Source organism: Lissotriton vulgaris, chromosome 1_1 (genome assembly GCF_964263255.1).
Source record: "Lissotriton vulgaris chromosome 1_1, aLisVul1.2, whole genome shotgun sequence".
In the NCBI taxonomy this organism is placed as follows: Eukaryota; Metazoa; Chordata; class Amphibia; order Caudata; family Salamandridae; genus Lissotriton; species Lissotriton vulgaris.
Window position 1 is genome coordinate 1,779,326,419 of NC_141685.1, and position 19,970 is coordinate 1,779,346,388.

Here is a 19,970-nt window from a genome sequence, read left to right on the forward strand (position 1 = left end):
TAGCAGGTAACCCTTCACAATTTTGAAAATAATATTTATTCTTGAATAGCTTTTTGGGCAAACGCTGTTTTGAATCCTTATGAACTAGCTGACTTGCTCGAAGTAATCAATTAGCACTTTGTAATGTTGACTCATAATTCCCTCATCCCCTTTTGTTTATACATAGTGCTATTCCTTCATATGAAAATTACCAGTGGGATAAGACATTTATTATCCTCACACTGCAACTGAATATTGTGTTACACAGCATCGGCTGTTGCATAAACTCACAGAAAACCCATTGGTAAGGGATAATTTGTTTTTTCTTCGTTGCCCAAAACTCGAATTAGTTCTGCAAACATTTCCTACCTTTGCAAGCCTCCTTATGAGTCCCCTTTTTCTTTCTTCCTTATTTTACCCTCACTGTATTTTAGCTCGATACAGAGCTTTCAGAGGTCCAGACTTACTCCATCCACATATTGGAATTGGAGTGGAAGGTAATGTCTATTATCCTTTGAATAATAGGTTTTGCATGTTTTGTGCTCTCTGGATCTTGAACACGTATAGGCACCTGTATTACCGCCACACCAAGAAGCCACTCACATACCTCCTTACGTATTTTATTAAATAGAATGTTTCTGACATTTCACGTTTCACTCACCATCACTATGAACACCCTCTAAATTTTAGGACCACTGTGTACGAGTGACACATGACCACACATGGGTCTTTTAACTCCATTTCACTCACTACGTGCACATTAGCACCATAGACCAATCGCTTGCTCAACTATGCAAGTATTTTCACTATATTTCACCAACCATGTGCGATATCCACGCACGCCACAAACTGCATGTCGGTTGCACAAGTGTCACCATATGCAGTATATAGCTGAACATGTTTAGTTAACAAGTGCATACATTATTTTGTATTACCAGCCCTGAAGAGTCGTGTGACTCAACCGCACACGACGAAACACGTGTCGGCGTCTGTATTATTCTCAAGTCTGGAGAAAATTAAACATCTTGCTGTGACAAGAAGACTTACATCAAAGAACCTGCTTCTGCGCTTCCTTTTTAACTTTGGTCATTGTACCTTGTTTGGATGAACACAAATGTAGTTGCGAGAGCTTAGCTATGTATAAATGTTTTGTCTTTTGACTTGTTTGGACGGTTAAGGGTGTTTTGCCGTCTGCTCTTCACGCACTACATGAACGACTATCTTGCCTCTCACACACTTTGTAACGTATCAACCCAGGTAGCGCGCCCTTCTAGTCCTATTTTCTAAAAACCCCCGTGTCACGAGAATTCTGATTTGGCTTAGGACTGGGTGCCTCCACGTTACCACTTTCACTACAACAACTACCACACAGCAGGCTTTTGTCCATTTTAGAATGGACAGAGATAAAGCAGCAGCAGATCTCTTTGAGAACCTTGCCAAAGGCATGCCCACACACCAGGCATCGGCCGCAGCGGGTCCTGCACGAATAGAGGGTCTTAGAGACAAATTCCTGAAACTGGAGAAGCTTAAAAAACAAGAAAATTCCAGATGGTGGGATGGGGCCACTCTTAAACACTATTTAAAACTCAAAATAGTCCCTAGAGGTTTACGGTCCCACATCTTCCCCACCTATGATGATCTCGACCGGGATCTCATGGTCAAATGGGAGGATTCACTAAATCAGAATTCTACCACACTCATGGACATTCTTATTGAGAGTGCTGACCGAAAGACCGGAAAATTACAGACGGAAATTTCCAATATTGAACAAGAGATTAAAGATCTCAATAAACCCGAGGCCACCGTAAAGAATTACACCTTACTGGATGAAATTCTGCTCAAACACCAGACAGAAATAAAGAATAGAAAGGCACGCCAGATCAAGAGGGATGAGGCAGATTACAAGAATGGGAGAGTTTACACCTTCGACCGTAAATACGATTAACTGATCCCCAAACCTAGGAGCAGCTCGCAGCCTGGGAAACCAACCACTTCCAACTCCGCCCACTCGAGCACTACCTCCCTGAGTTCTACTGGACTCAGTGACATTGAAAACGAAATCCTTGCTAACGCACAACCTAACAATTCCACCTTTTTTTTAGAAGTGGAGCGGGTGCGGAAGGGCAACAGAACCCAGCCTCTACAGGCCGCTGCAGACCAAAACCCCATAGGGGCAAACGTGGGAACAAGCGAGGAATATCGCAGAAAACTGAGGTCAGGGACACAGAGGAACTAACAACCCCACTTGATATTGTCCAAGTTATCAATCTTTCCTCATTATCATTGACACCTGACATGATTTCCCTACTCAGCAAAGGTCTTAACTTTAACCCCTATGCTACAGGTGACTTGTGTCAAACTAAAATTGACCTGTTCAAGTTTACACGTAACCTGAAACTTAAAAAACATTTTGTGGGATCACAACAGTCACAAAGACAACCTACTCTTGTTCCAACTGTATTTGACGATGTACCTGTAACGATTAAAGATATACAAGCAACACATCTGCTTCTTTCTTTGACGGACAGGGAAGACAGTCCATTGGAAATGGAGCAGTTACTAGAAGAACTAGATATAGAAACAGATTACAATATAACAAGTGGTCTGAAATGTAAATCCAAATGGATACCAACACTATCAGGTTGCAATTCTATTGACAACTTTCACAAACGTGTTCTAGAAGATCTAGATCGAACCAATACCAAATACCTAGACAACAAATTCAAATACAAGGACAATCTAACTAGAGGAGAACGATCGGCACTGTCTACTCTCAGTAGGAACTCTAACATCATCATTAGGGAGGCTGCCAAAGGGGGTAATGTAGTGGTCATGGATTTAGTTGACTACAACAACGAGATCCATGGCCAACTGAGCGACTGCTCTTGCTACGAGTCACTCAACTACAACCCCACAGGTCCACTTACCAAGTTAGTGAATGAACAACTGTTACTTTGGAAACAATCAGGTCTTTTAGATGACAACGAATTTCTATATCTCAAGGTCCACAAACCTACACACCCTTGGCTCTACACCCTACCCAAAATCCACAAGGACAAACCATTCCCACCTGGCAGACCTATAGTGTCAGGGATTGGTGGTCCCACCGAGAGGGTCGCGGAATACGTGGACCTCTTTTTGGGACCATTAGTGAGAAACCTTCCCTCATACATACAAGATTCAAAACATATACTCAATATCATGACTGACATAGATTGGCAAAAAGACACCATACTGGTCACTATGGACGTAGTGTCCCTTTACACCAGCATTAACCTAGACCTAGGGATTGAAGCCATTACAAAGGTTCTCTCCAACAGACCGGCTTCACTATGGGCACACACAAACATGTTAATTCAAATGATGAAGATCATCTTGGAGAATAACTTCTTCATGTTTGATCGTAAATGGTATAGACAGAAGAAAGGAGTAGCGATGGGCTCCAAGTTTTCACCCTCCTTTGCAAATCTCTTTATGGGAGCATTAGAGGCTGATCTCATCTGGGGCACCAAAGGTACACAATACACTGACTCCATAGTGTTTTGGGGTCGATACATAGATGACTGCTTTCTCCTTTGGTCCGGGACTGAGGAACTCCTCAACTCCTTTTTCGAATACCTCAACACCAACAATTGGGAAATCAGTTTCACCATGCAACACAGTCAGACTCACATTGAATTTTTAGACCTGGAATTCTATGTAAGAAACGAGCAGTTACATTCGAGACTTTACAGAAAACCTACCGCATGCAATTCTATTTTGCATGCTTCAAGTTTTCATCCTGAACATCAGATACGATCGATTCCCTATGGAGAATTTCTTAGGGCTAAACGTAACTGTAGTGAAGCCTGTGAACTTGACAACTGCATCACAACCATGAAGAAAAGATTTCAGAATAGGGGTTATACTAGAACCTACCTTAAAAAAGCAGAGTCGAAAACGAGAGCCGTCACTAGACCTGATTGTCTAAAAACACGTACTGAGATGAAAACCACTGACAAACACGTCAGATTCATTACTGAATTTAATGCCCTAAATCAGCTCACAAGAAAGAGTCTGAACAGACATTGGAAACTCTTACTAGAGGACCCCACACTGAAAGAATTTATCCCAGAGAGACCGTCCATCACCTACAAAAAAGGTTTTACTTTGAGAAATAAACTAAGTCCTACCGTTCCCACTAATACCACAGCTCAGAACTGGCTTTCTACACGTGGCATTGGTTTCCACAGATGCGGATTTTGTTCCATGTGCATATGGGGGAAACACGGTACAAAAAACTTTGCAGGACATGATGGTATGGTTTATCAGATTAAACACAACATCACTTGCCTCAGCAAGTTTGTAGTGTACATCATCGAATGCCAATGCGGCAAAAAATATGTGGGGAGTACCATTAGAGCTCTTAAAGAGAGGGTAGCTGAACACATGAGAGCTATACAAAAGAGGGACCCCAGATACCCAGTAGCCCTTCATGTGGCAGAATGTCAACCCAATGAGGATGACATCAAAGTACGTGTTTTTGGGATCGATCTAATTCCCCTCAACATCAGGGGGGGCAATCGTGAACTGATGCTCAGGCGTAGGGAGGCCACTTGGATCATGCGCTTACGCAGCGTAGAACATGGGCTTAACTATGATTCTGAGCTCCAATATTTTCTTGGAGATTAATAATGTACCGGGGGATCCTTGGTGCACACAGATTGACATACTGCGCAAACACTAGGAGCCCTAAAATGAGGAAAACAAATGACAACACATTGGATTTCCTCTCTTTAGGGATCAAATGTATTCTACTTCCATGTATGTGTTTTTAAGACAAACCTTGTATATTGTACCATTTAACAAGGGTAAATGTTTTTAGATTATTGCTAATGTTTTTTTGATTATCAAGAGTGACAGTACAAACATTGTCTACTATTTCGTAATCCTTACTGTCTATTTACATATCCTAAGTCCTGGTTTCGCATTCTTGCATTTAAAGACTTTAATTATTTTAAGTGTATATGGACAGGATGTGCCTCACTACTGTCGTTCACCTTTGTTCACAATTAATCTCTGCACCTTTTACTCTTTTGCACAATACATCTAAGTAATCCGGCCACACCCAGGCCTTGCCCTGCATGTCTCAACGTCACCCTTTTATGTTGAATTTTTCGTTTCAATGGACATGGGGTTTTTTGATCGTTGTGTTACCTATCAGCGCTGAAAATCTTTCCCCATATTGGAACAATAACCATTGAAGTAATATGAGTAGTCAGCGGGAATCTCTTTATTTTACTTACATGTTAGTAGTTTACTTTCACTCCTTCTCCGTTGTTTCTAAATGTGGCGACTAACTACAGACAAGGACGGCTATTTATATGTAAATAGACATAAACGTCCTCCTTTCGCCATAAGCTTCCCCATTCAATAATGGCGCTGTAACTATCCAATTGCGGAAGTACGTCTTCTATCTCGATCTTTCTCTATATAATCCCTCCTCTCCCGGGGTCACGTGTCCGTACACGAGAGACGACCGCCGGGAACCAACAGAGGAGGGATTGCCTGCAGCGGGTAAGCGTTATGTTTCCCCACCGCTATCTAACACACCGCATACCCGCGCTTTACAGTTTAAGCGTCGGGTACGCGATGCTCTATACGCTTGTCCCTGGAAACGTTTCTTATTGGAGATGTTATATTTACCTTTAGCACACCACTGCGGAGGACACGCACCCGTTTCCTCTTTCTGGCGCCACAAAGAATCCCCTCCCGGCTTTCCGCCTCACACCATAGCAACTAGCAGGTAACCCTTCACAATTTTGAAAATAATATTTATTCTTGAATAGCTTTTTGGGCAAACGCTGTTTTGAATCCTTATGAACTAGCTGACTTGCTCGAAGTAATCAATTAGCACTTTGTAATGTTGACTCATAATTCCCTCATCCCCTTTTGTTTATACATAGTGCTATTCCTTCATATGAAAATTACCAGTGGGATAAGACATTTATTATCCTCACACTGCAACTGAATATTGTGTTACACAGCATCGGCTGTTGCATAAACTCACAGAAAACCCATTGGTAAGGGATAATTTGTTTTTTCTTCGTTGCCCAAAACTCGAATTAGTTCTGCAAACATTTCCTTCCTTTGCAAGCCTCCTTATGAGTCCCCTTTTTCTTTCTTCCTTATTTTACCCTCACTGTATTTTAGCTCGATACAGAGCTTTCAGAGGTCCAGACTTACTCCATCCACATATTGGAATTGGAGTGGAAGGTAATGTCTATTATCCTTTGAATAATAGGTTTTGCATGTTTTGTGCTCTCTGGATCTTGAACACGTATAGGCACCTGTATTACCGCCACACCAAGAAGCCACTCACATACCTCCTTACGTATTTTATTAAATAGAATGTTTCTGACATTTCACGTTTCACTCACCATCACTATGAACACCCTCTAAATTTTAGGACCACTGTGTACGAGTGACACATGACCACACATGGGTCTTTTAACTCCATTTCACTCACAACGTGCACATTAGCACCATAGACCAATCGCTTGCTCAACTATGCAAGTATTTTCACTATATTTCACCAACCATGTGCGATATCCACGCACGCCACAAACTGCATGTCGGTTGCACAAGTGTCACCATATGCAGTATATAGCTGAACATGTTTAGTTAACAAGTGCATACATTATTTTGTATTACCAGCCCTGAAGAGTCGTGTGACTCAACCGCACACGACGAAACACGTGTCGGCGTCTGTATTATTCTCAAGTCTGGAGAAAATTAAACATCTTGCTGTGACAAGAAGACTTACATCAAAGAACCTGCTTCTGCGCTTCCTTTTTAACTTTGGTCATTGTACCTTGTTTGGATGAACACAAATGTAGTTGCGAGAGCTTAGCTATGTGTGACTGGCATGTTGATTGTGAACCCCAAAGTTGTCTAGGGCTGGTCCAAGACTGACTGCAGGGTGCACCGCCTTCAATAGCTTGATGTCAAGCTAGAGAAAGACTGGTATACCTTGACCTTCGAAGATGTACTGCAACCACTGCCTCACTTTCGTGATCACTGGAGGGGCACTGGCAAGGCCAAAAGGGGGGAATGGCAAACTGAAAATGCACCTAGCCTACTGCAAACAAAAATAAGTGTCCAGCAGGACCAAACCCAACTCATCCAGTCCCCTGCATTTAGGGCAAACAGAACATGGGCCACTGTGAGCATCTTGAATTTGTCATTTTGTAAGAAGGTGTTGGAAGGGTGAAAATTCAAAATAGGACGAAAGCCTCCATCGTTCTTCTACACAAGGAAAGTGCTGGGATATAACATCCAATCCCTACTTCTGAGGTCAGTGCCCTCTCTATGGCTCCTCTGCTCAAAATAACCTGCACCTACTGATTCAAAACAGAATGATGATGCTCCAAAAGCCACTCTGATGCAGGTTGAATGTACGGTGGGTCAAAAAGGAATGGCAGGGCGGTTGGAAGATTTTAAAGACCCATTTGTGGGATGCAGTGCTCTGCCACTCCTACAAAAAGTGCAGAATCCTGCCTCCTACAGAGTGGTTGGTTGTCACTAAAGGCTCACAAAAGAGGTTATGAGGTTGCTGTCCTCAAGGTGGGGGAATTGAGATTTATGCTGTCATTAATGGCCTGGGCACTGTCTGTTGGAGTCCCAGCCCCAAACTGGGAAGGGCTGTTGTAAATGGGAAACATCCTTTACGACACAAATTTTACCACGCAGTACCATTACAATGCAGGTTTTTCAACGCAAGTCATTACAACGACTTGCGCTGGGGGGCGCTCTAGGATAGGTAATAGTTTAATTTACTATCCAACACCTTCCCTACTATCCACGGGGATTGGAGTTGGAATAGTAAATTAAGCTATTCACTATCCAGCACCCCCCAACGCAAGTCGTTGTAACGACTTGCGTTGAAAAACCTGCATTGTAAAGGCATGCGTGGTAAAAGCATGCGTTGTAACAACGTACATCCGTTGTAAATGCTCTTAACCCTGAAGCTGCTGATATGCCACGCTTCTGGAACATACCCTAAAAGGACAAAACTGTTGGGGATATTGTCAAACTGGTGATGACCAGAGGCACAACGGAATCTAAGTTTGACAATTTTTATTATGGTGCACTTTTGTTTCACCTTCGGGGCAAAAAGAAGCATAGAGGATATACTGCCAGTGGAGGCGAAGCAGAGGGGGCCCTTATATAGTCTTGTGTATTTGAAGTAGCTATGTGGGAGTGACTGCTCTCACGATTGTTAATTTATTTATTCTTAAAACATGGGCTGTACAGACAACAAACTAAAGTTAATGTACTTAAACACAACATAAGCTATACCAAATAAATTGTGGAAGATGCTGACGTACTATAAAATAAGTGTGAGTATGGGGTTATGAATAAATATAGAAGATAGAGACAAGGGCTCCATAGACATTGAGTGGAATGGAATAGGTGTGAAGTAGTCATGAGAGTTCATAAGGATATATGATGTATCAGGTGATATAATAAAGTGTCCAATGGAGGTTGAGACGAGAGAGGAAGATGGGGAGGAGAGTGAAAGTGATAAGATAAAGTCACATGTTTTGTTTTCCTCTGTTATGTTATTCCTATTGTTCTACAGAGTTTTTTTCTTTTTGCTAATTTTGTTGGCTGTTGTACAAATGAAGGGAAGGAAGAAATGAATAATCCTCAACTACGTGTCCTAAACAGAAATTTAACTTTCCTTTACAACTAGGAAATTTGCCATGCAAAACCTCCACGGTATTGGTAATACAATAACAATTTTATATTGAGACATTAATTATGGGGAATACATTCAAAAAGAAAGATACCTGATTATATTTAGCATTTGCTATGTGCTTTGTTTCCATTTTCCCATACTGAGGAGGTTTACAGGAGAACTCCACAAATGCCAAGAGCTGCTCAAAGATTGCTGGGTACATGGCCTGCATGTTTTCAGGCCCTATGCAGATGGCCTAAGAAAAGAAAATTATGAATTCTGAATGGAAAAGTAATGTCAGGAAATTTTACATGTGCATAGTCCAGAAAACTCAAAATTCATATTACACAAGTTGTAGGCAGTCATCAATAAGCACTGGCAAAGTCAACAGGTCTGGAGTATTACAAGAGAAAGTATTTAGGAATTGTTGGTTGCCTTTGAGTGTCCAAGAAAGGAAATCCCATAATGAAGAAACAGATTGGTTGAAACAATTCAGGAGCAGCACATAGGTTCTGTTCCACAACAAACTGTATTAGTAGAGTGCCTTAAAGAAGAGTGTTGTGAAATTGATTTAGAAGGTTGCACTGGAAGTAGTGAACCTAAAAGACTTCGGGCCAGATGTACGTAGTGTATGGTTTGCGATTACCAAATAGCGAATTTTTGGGATTTGCCATTTGGTTATCGCCAACACCCATGTACCAACGTGTGTTCAGCACATTTTGTGAATCACAGTGGGTCGCAAATAGACCTACCTCATTAATATTTATGAGGTAGGTCTCCATTTGCGACCCATTGGGAATCATAAAAATCACAGGGATACATGGCCTGCTGAGGTCTGCAGGCCACCATGTCTGAGATTGCTTTTCAATAAGGCACTTTTTTGTTTTTAAAATTAAGTTTCTTTTCCTTAAAGGAAAATGTGATGCGTTTCAATATGAAAAGTTTTCTTTTAAATTTTTATGAGTAGGCAGTTGTCCGTGGGACTACTGCCTGCTCTTTAAACATGTTTTTGCAAACATTCACAAAGGGGAAGAGGTTCCTTAGGGACCCCTTCCCATTTGCAAATGGGTTACCACCTACTTAAAGTATGTGGCAAAATGTGAATGTTTTGCAACTGCATTTCGGTCGCAAAACATTCACACATATCACTGCGATTCGGTATTAGGAAGGGACGCCTGAGATACGCCATTTCCAAATACCGAATCGCAAACTCAATTTGCAATTCGGTGATAGATTACCAAATTGCAAATTGGGCCTTTGTACATTGGAAAAGGCCTTTTATCGGTCACAAACAGACCGATTCTGTGAATTGGGCCGTTTACAAAAGTAAAACACCTTTCTAACTCTGGTCCATAGATAGCAAAATAATGCTTAGTAGATACCTTAGACAACAGGTCAGAATTTTCTTTGCATGTTCAAGACGACTTACAAGCAAGCACAACTTAACTTGAACAAAAAAAACTGTAAATCCATCATGTTATCATTACAGCAATGTAAAACAAATGAATGCACAAGGGCAATTAGTGAATAGCACTCTCTTTATAACAGGTTAAAGCATCCCAACAGCAATCACTTCATAGATAAAAGCAATAAACCAGCTATTAAAATGCTGTTGTTTTGGCAAAGTAAATACATCAAAGAGCACAAACTCTCTCTAGTAATAAAAAGACTACTTGAACCCCATCACAAAAAACGGGAACACAATTAGGGCAATGTGAACATCGATGAAAATGCTATGTCTTCTTGGACAGCCCATCCAAGCGATGACAAACCATAAAAAAACACATGAAAACAATGGCTGAAGAAGGAAGACCCGATGCACACTCTCGCTCTGTACTTCTTACTGTACATTTTGGGCTAATTAATGACAGGGAGGGTGAAAAATCGAAAGCTATCTTTAGCCACATAGAAAAATATCAAAATGTTACAGATATCAAATATGAGGCTGAATAGATCATAGTGTTCAATTTTGAATACACAAAAAACAGAAGGGGTGTTAAATCATATTACTACCAGAGAGCATGATACTTATCTGTCTAAACTCAAAAAAACATACAATATCTGATATCATCTTCATGAGTTAGCAGGAGGGGAATACCAATCATTGTCTCCTGATGTTTGCATCCACAGGAGGCAGTGATACCTTAATAATTGTAAAATGTACTTCTGTTCATACTGGAGATCGGTCAGCTTCTCTAAAATCTCTAAAACTTCATTAACCAGACAAGCAGGGGTGGGTCAGAAACAGCAGGGAGGGCTGGATGATAGGCATCTCAAAACTTCAGCCTTCATCATTACCTCTGCCAGTATTTCCCAAAGCAATACAACTTTCCACTTGATGGGGCGCTAGAGGGTGCGCATGCAGGATGGTAGCACTGGCGTGAGGCTCTATGCACCCCAGGCCCAATATCCGATGTAATCCTGCCCTAACGCCTGTCCATTGAATGAAGCTGTGAAGGAATGGTGAGCGGAACTCCCACTGAAGCTCTGTAGCATGCATCAAAGCTACGAGGGGCTGCACAGGCGAAGGAATCACAGAGTGGACTGCCCGCTCCCGACAAGGCAAGGAAACTGGTGGCGGACCAGTGAGCAAAGCTGAATAGTTTCCGATGGAGGAGGCGTGGGCGGCTCTGAGCGGAGACTGACTGCCTGTTATCTCCCAGAGACCCCACGCTGGAAGACTGCGGAGTGTGACCCCGGGCAGCAGGCGGGACATATATAACAGGGGTAATGTGCCACCTCTGCGAGAGACGCAGCACTTACTGGCAGAGATCGAGAGGCGGTCCCCCGGGTCCTGAAGCCGTGAGTAGCATGCCGGAGCAGCGCTGGAGAGGCTGCCCGGCGGCAGATCTGGCCCAACTTCCCAACACGGTCTGTTTGGTGGCTGAGGTGAGAGGATACCGTGGTCGGTGTCCATGCAGGCTGACCTGTCGCTGCCATACCCAAGTGGAACAGAGCCAAAAAGAAAGTGTAAGCCGTTGTGGGCAGCAGGCCCAGTGCATCGCACCATTCCGAACTGGGTGCAATTTGCATACACTACGCTACAGGATCCGCAAGAGGTGAAGACCCGAACACTGACCAAGGTGAAGGGCCTTGATCCCACGTGCTCCGAGTGCCTGGGTGTGTGTGCGAGGCTGCTGGCAGAAGCTGCTGAGCCCGGGCCCCATTGAAAGAGATGCTCGGTGTCCACTTGCAAGTGCTGGGGCACTGATAGTCTGCAGCAGCGTGAGGAGCCCCACTCCGGTCCATTAACAGAGGCGACCATGCACCACGCTCCGTCGCGATTCAAGCCCAGTGAAAGCTCTCCCTGTGCGTGGACCGGAGGCGCACCAGCAGGAACGTTGCACCTGGGTGTGAGCATCGACAGCTGGCTCTTGTGAAACCCCAAAAATAAACTGGTTCCCTTGAGAAATATACAGAATAAGCTAAAACTTAGCCTTAAGTCAAAAAGATAAAATCATGAACTAATGCGATCTTAAACATGAAGTACAGCAAAATTTATTAAAGTAACAAGAATAAAAACAGTTTACATTTATGCATCATAGAATTCCTAAGCATAACAATTAAAATTCAAACTAATGATACAATCTATTGTGACCTGCACAATACAAAAGACAGACAGAAATTTGTAAAACATAAAAAATTGTAAAATACAAGTGGTACATTCAAAGCTATAATTTCATCACACCCTTGTTTTATAGCCACAAATTTCTATATCGACAGGGGAGGAAAGGGCTTGAATTGTACAGTGGTTTGGCGTCGACGCGTTTCGGTGGTTCTGGACGGAAATATGATCCACCTTTATCAAGACGAAGGTTCGATGTCTGTCTTGTTTCAGGGTCTGAGCAATTACCCTATACAAATCAGCAAATCGTGGTTAACAAATGAGTCTGGGAACCAAATCTCAACCGCGTTTCTTAAATGCAATGTAGGTCAAATTCCTTTAGATTCAGATAGATGTTATTCAGAGCATCTGTATTATCTGTTCGGTATACTGAAAGAAAGCACTTTTAAGGTTGCGTAGAGGTACGAGGATAAATGATTCCTGTTGAGGTTAAGTCGTGTTCAATCTATAATATAGAGTGGTTCGTTCTCTCCGGTTTCTGGAAGAGATGAGTGTTGCATACACGGTTTGTTTAGGGGAAGCGATACGCGCTTGTGGAGCCTGTTGCTGCTGAAAATTGCAGGAGTTCTAAGGCGGAGCGCTCTAGTGTAGATAAAACAGCCGTTGTGGGCAGCAGGCCCAGCGCATCGCACCATTCCGAACTGGGCGCAATTTGCATACACTACGCAACAGGATCCGCAAGAGGTGAAGACCGGAACACTGACCAAGGTGAAGGGCCTTGATCCCACGTGCTCCGAGTGCCTGGGTGTGTGTGCGAGGCTGCTGGCAGAAGCTGCTGAGCCCGGGCCCCATTGAAAGAGATGCTCGGTGTGCCCACTTGCAAGTGCCGGGGCACTGATAGTCTGCAGCAGCGTGAGGAGCCCCACTCCGGTCCATTAACAGAGGCGACCATGCACCATGCTCCGTCGCGATTCAAGCCCAGTGAAAGCTCTCCCTGTGCGTGGACCGGAGGCGCACCAGCAGGAGCGTTGCGCCTGGGTGTGAGCATCGACAGCTGGCTCTTGTGAAACCCCGACTGCCGGACTCTTTGGTAGCGCCAGCAAATGAGTGCAATGCTAAGCAGCCACAACAGAACAAGGAAACCGCTCCTCTGGCTAGCGCGGCGGGAGGGAGCATACCAAGCAAGGAATAAACTATGGGCAAAATGGATGGCAGGCAATCTAAGTTACCATTTGAGGCCCGCAAATCCACTCAAGCTTCTAGCGATTCCAAACACGCAATGGCAGACGGCCTTAGCTCTGGCGCCCAGACTTCTATGGATGATCTCAAGGAATTACTCCTTGCAATGAGGCACAGCCTCACCTCAATTGAAGCCAAGATGGACGCAATGAACTCAAGCATAGACAATGATATCCACAAGCTTAACGCATCAAAAAGGCAGTACAGCGTATTTCCAATTTGAAAGACACATCCGTGGGGAGGACAGAACAACTAATCAACATGGAGAGCTTACTAAAAGTTATTACGGCGAAAAATGAAGACTTGGAATTGAGATTGTGCCGCAATATCATACAAATTCTAGGCATACCAGAATCCACAAACACAGAGCGGATGGAGGAATTTGTGGAACGCTTACTCACGACGTTGATTGAAAGAAGTGCCGTCTCCACTATGTTCATAATAGAAAGAGCTGGCCGCTCGCCCACCGCCTGGAGCTCCCCGGAGACAGATCATCACTCGAATGCTAAACTATCGAGATAGGGACACTGCCCTGAGACTAGCACAAGAGCGCAAATCTCCTTTGAGGGCTCTGAATTAGCCATCTTTCGGATTTCACAATGGCAGTCCAGGTAACCCTGAAAAAGCTCCTGCCAATCAAGAAGAAACTGCAGCAGGCCAACCTCACCTATGCCATGCTATTCCCTGCTCGACTTAGGGTAACGCATCAGGGCAAGCAAAATTTTTTCACCAATCCTCAGCATATTGCAGATTTCCTGAAAAACACTCTCTGTAGATCCCCCCTGTAACGAACTGCCCCTGAGCCCGACCCTTTCAAATAGAGTCCTATCTGACATAGAGTAATACCGCTAGGGATGCGACAAATTACCCACGAGTACGATCTTTCAGCTCAATCCCCGACAACGTTGGATGAGAAGCAGAGCGGGCAGCAGAGCCACACGAAACTCAACCAGTCATTTAACATTGACATCACGTGTATGACTGGGCAACAATCACGCCAACATTAGATGCTATTGGACATCTTAGCTTTATTCCCTATACTCGATACTCGACCTGGACGTAGGATGTAAGAAGCATTGAATTAGACCCTGGGTACCTTTGTGTCCATGACGGGAGACTGTTGTGCCTCAGGCTTTTTTCTCCAAAGGAACATCCTCCGAATGTTTGATGTTTACGTTTTTCGTAATTCTTTTTTTTGCAACTTCGGAAAGGGGCGGGAAGGGAGGGACTGTATGTCACAGCAGGATTGGGCTGCTGATGTGGGAGGGAGTTATTGTTGGCGACACTCAGCAACAAGTTATACACATGCACAATCGGACGCTACTGCATTGCCCACACAGGTAAGACGCTATGTACCACATGACCCACGCTCACTAAAAGCCTCACCCATAGCCGCCTAGTTACAACTTCCTCACTTGGAATGTGAGGGGCCTTGGGAATCTAAGGAAACGCCAACATGTCCTGGCCTACCTAGACAGGCACATCATACACTGAGCCAATGCTCCAAGAGACTCATATTGGCCCACCTGCCCTAACACCTTCGCGGCCCGTTAGGCTTCGTATAGATGCTTCGACATACTCCACCTATGCTTGAGGAACAGTAATCCTAATTTTAAAAAAATCCCATATGTACCAGTGCAGGAATTCGCAGACCCCCAAGGACATTATTGCCTTACATGGGGGCAGATGGCATCTCAGGCTATAACCATTGGGTGCTGCTACGGCCTTAATAATGACGATACCGGGTTCTTCAACATCCTCTGGGGGAAAATCTTAGACACAGGCTCCACCCATGTAGCTTGGGGCGGGGATTTCAATGTCACGCTTGACCCGACAATTGATCGGCAACGGCCGCAACCCCACCATTACACAGGTGCCCAACGCCAACTCTCAGAGATAGTTATGGCACATGGACTGATAGATGCATGGAGAAGCTTATACCACACTGACAAAGAGGTCATAAGTCACTCCTCAACACACTCCACATGGTCGCACATTGAAGGCTGGTTACTGACCAGAGGACTAAAATCGTAGCTTACGACAGCGAGACACCTCCCGCGAACATACTCTGATGACTCACCCATGCTACTGTCCCTTACTCTACCCTACTCTCTGTCACCTTATCAATCTTGGAGATTGGTGGTGTATGCTCTGCTCAATCCCCTATTCCGCAAAGAACTGGAGCAAGAGATCACAGATTTCTTCCCATGCAACATTGACACTGTGCCTCAGATCTCCATGATCTGGGAAGCATTCAAAGTGACTATTAGGGGGATTTGCATTGCAAAGGAGGGAGGCATATTGAAAGACATCCAAAACACGCTTAGGGCACTAGAAACCAAACTTAAACAGCTAGAGGAACAAATGAGCTCTACTCCCAGTACTGCCTTACAGGGACAGATCAGGGATAAGCTGATAGACTACCAAGAGACGGCAGAAAAGGAAGGGAATTTAGGGAAACATACCATTGTGCCCGACAATACGGTGAAGGGGAATGCCCTGGGAAGGCTCTGGCAGAGTTAACCCGGAACCCAAGTTTTTCCAGCACCATATTGGAAGCTATTGACCATGAGGGCCGAGAGCAAAGGGACAGCACGGACATTTTGGACACATTTAGAGTTCTATAACACTCTTTACAAAACACATAGGAACAAACCAATAGAATTTGAGCCATATTTTAAGGATACAGCACTGGGGTGGCTGGGAGACACAAATAACAAAACGATGGTGGAGGGCTAAAGGGATATTTTAGAGACCAGCCTAAGTTATATCCCCCGAAAGAGCAGCATATAGAACAAACAAACTTAGGGGTCTAAACTAGAAACCCAGTTGGGATCTCTTTCAAGCTACCTTAATGTCTGACTAAGTCCATTAAGATAAGGAAGTGACTACCATATTTGACTAACAGACCAAATCACCAAAACATGGGCCACCTGTGATTGTCGATCAACCTCATTGAGGATTCCCATCAATGACTTGTATAGATCAATATTCTCATCTGGTAATCCTGCCAGGTATTGTGTCTCTTGATCATTGAGACATCCAGCATACCCCCATGATCGGCTTGGGGTAATGACCCACAATCACTTTACTGAACCATATGATGTTGATCTGATGGAAGAGTGCAGTGCAAAAAAATTATAAGTGTGGTGATTAAAATAGGATAGGGAACTTATCAAAAAACTATTTATTAAGCAAAAGCCCGTCCAGTTTAAAAGCAAGAACAGTGCAAAAAAGTAATCGCAGTTTAAACAAATAGCTGCGAGAGGGTCAACATGTTTCAGCCTATCATGGAAAAGGACCGTAGGCTTTCGTCAGGGCCTCTGTTCTATATAGATGCTACTGCCTAGTTGTGATAAATGTGTGAAAAAATAATTAGAATTATAAAAAACACACAAGTGAATTAACAACAGTAAAGGATATAATTCTCCTTCATCTGCCTGAATTCCTCCTTGGCACCTGGTGTATTATCAACATCTGTTGAAAACAAAGACAAACGTAGACCCAAGTGAGCTAACAAGGTCTGTTAGATATTAAAATATTTACAATCTTCTAGAATGTTAAGTGCTCACCCAGTGTGCCTGAGGTAATTGGAATTTTTATGGTCAAGTGTGTCCCCTAACGTGTACCCCAACGGCTCCATGTACGTGCTTCAAGTACATGTAATTTCCCTCCACAACCGAATCTGATGACGCAAATACATTTGCGTCCAACGTTAACATGTCCTCTATCAGATCCACCATGAATGGATCGATAATTCAGTTCCTAAGTATACCGTGCCACCGTCTTTATGTGGTGCACTCCCACGTTTTCCTGGCTCTGCCGAGCTAGGCCCTGATTTCTGTCTTCAAGCCACTTCTGCCTCTGCCTCTGAAAGCTGCAGCATGGAGATGCATCCCTGACCTCTGCCTTACTTCCTGCCAAGTGAGCGGTGCCTGGCTCGGCCTGGTCTGCCTGCCAAAAACAGTATTTTGCCTTCAAGTTAGCAGCGTAGCCGGCTCAGCTCCTCGAAAACACATTCCTGTCTAGTGAAATACGAAAACATATCCCTGACTGCAAAGCAAGGGCCAAGCCTTCCTGTCCTCCCTCATGAAATTCATTACTCCCGTCACCATGGTAGGCCCCTGGCTCCGAACATTTACACCCAGACGCGCATACATTCAGTATAGAATAGCCTCTGCCCGAAAGACCTTTTACTCCAGATTAAACATCCTCTAAACACCAGATATCAGATATGTTTTAGGAACAGGTCGATCTGACATGCCAGACTTCTGTCTCTTCTACTAGCGTTAAAAGTCAGACTCTTAGCTTCCTCCAGATGCACGTCAATCACACGTCATATTAGCTGTGCGCGCATCCAGGCCATGAGTTTCAGCTGACTCTGCAAGAATTCTCTAAGCATCCACCCACTTATGACACTTTTCTGTGACGTTTCTAGTACACGCCTCTGTGCACACCCATGTTCACGCCTTTTTGCTACGCACATGTGTTCTTATCGTATGCATTTCACTTGTCACGCCTACTGTATTCAATGCTATTGTGTCATTTTACTATATATGTCATGTACTGTTAATAAATCGTTGACATCTTTTCCTGCCATCATTGCATACACGAACCCTTGTATTGATGGAATAGATCTCCATTGACTCAAGTCATTTAGTCATCTATGATTAAAGCCCTTATGACTCAGACACCACGGACTCTGCCTCTCATTTGATTGAGCTATTCTCTGTAACTTATCTGAAATTATATGGCAAACTCATATACGGTAAATTATTTACCACATGCCCGGGGAAAGGACCTCACCTCTTCCTGGACCTGGCTCAGGAACTGTGAGACCCCGCTCTGCAAGAACAAAACAACCCCGACTTGTCAAGGGCAGAGAGAGCTTACTATAACCTGCTCTGTCTTATGGTTGTGCCTAAGATTCAATGATAATTCGCACGCAGAGCAAAACCTACTAGTATTAACCTATCCCAAAGTAAGGACTCCACCTCACAGCCACACTCAGAGCTACTGCTTGCAACAGTAAGATTTGTTCCATCTATTGAGTCTTAGGTGGTACAGCATAGACTTATTCCACACTTATAACTGAACAAATTAGTTCTCACAGTGTTCAGTGAAATTATGAGTCATTGTCTTTCTCTCCTCAAAGTCGTTGTTAAAAACGGGATCAGAGACGGAAAAGGAAAGTAAGGTATAGCCCTCGTGGACTCTGTGCCTACCTGTCCGTCGTTGTCTCGGTCTGTGACTGAGTCAGGGGGAGGCACTGGGCTGTTGTAAGAACTTCAATTTCACTGGTTGTGTCAACTCAACAGCAGCCAATCAGCATTCACTGCCGTCAAAACAGCAGCCTCCGGATAGATAATCAAGGCATACTTTTGATCCAAACCTTGCCACACTAAGTTGTTGTATTCTATTATTATATTTGAGCCCAGACAGACAGAGCGACAAACTTTAGCTGAGGTTGACTTTCCCGAAACGCTACTTGACTAGCGTAAATTCGCGAGAGGGAGAATTAAACTACAGTATGATGTCATTTGCCCGGTGTATGTAGTTTAATGAACGTTTCACGCAACATTGCCACACGGTTGTTATATATTTTATGTTAAAGCCCAGGCAGACAAAACATCAATCTTTATTTAACCAAGGTGCAGCCAGCCGGGGTAGCATTCCCGAAACACCGCTTGACTCGCGTAGTTTTGCGAGCGTGGAAAGTGAACTACAATATGGTGTCACTCGTCCAATGGATCTTACAAATGGGCTGCAGTCAGCCGGGGTAACTTTGTTGTAACACCACCTAACTCGTATAGTCTCACTTTTTAATAAATTAAATATAGACTACGCGTTCATATCACCGCCCCAAAGAGAATAGTTTAGTGACGGTCTTGCTCCCGTGATATCGCGAGAAAAGAGGCGGAGAACTACTAAATGATGTCATGGTCTCCAGATTGGTAGTTCAATAACAGAATGACTGGATACGTGTCAAAAAGCTTGTATTCTGAGAAATAGGGAGAACGCAAGAGAGTCGGTAGGGTCCCAATTGGCAGATTCAGCATATGATGCCAAATCCGTAGTCTAGATTTCATTTATTAAAAAGTGAGACTTTGCGAGTTCACTCCTCAGCTAAAGTCAACCTCAGCTAAAGTTTGTCGCTTTGTCTGTCTGGGCTCAAATATAATAATAGAATACAAAAACGTAGAGTGGCAATGTTTGGAACAAAAGTATGCCTCGATTATCTATCCAGAGGCTGCTGTTTTGACGGCAGTGAATGCGGATTGGCTGCTGTTGAGTTGACACAACCAGTGAAATTGAAGTTCTTACAACAGCCCAGTGCCTGCCCCTGACTCAGTCACAGACCGAGACAACGATGGACAGGTAGGCACAGAGTCCACGAGGGCTATACCTTACTTTCCTTTTCCTTCTCTGATCCTGTTTTTAACAACGATTTTGAGGAGAGAAAGA

General features: G+C 43.8%; 1 protein-coding gene across 2 annotated transcripts in view; it reads right to left on the reverse strand.

Annotated features, from left to right (window-relative positions):
• Nucleotides 1-19,970, reverse strand: part of MON2 (MON2 regulator of endosome-to-Golgi trafficking) — a 966,303-nt gene that overhangs the window by 200,086 nt on the left and 746,247 nt on the right. For both annotated transcript variants that reach the window (XM_086919098.1, XM_086919097.1), the window contains exon 27: nt 8,814-8,957. In XM_086919098.1, the coding sequence (XP_086775224.1) occupies nt 8,814-8,957 (144 nt within the window). The remainder of the gene's footprint in view (nt 1-8,813; nt 8,958-19,970) is intronic.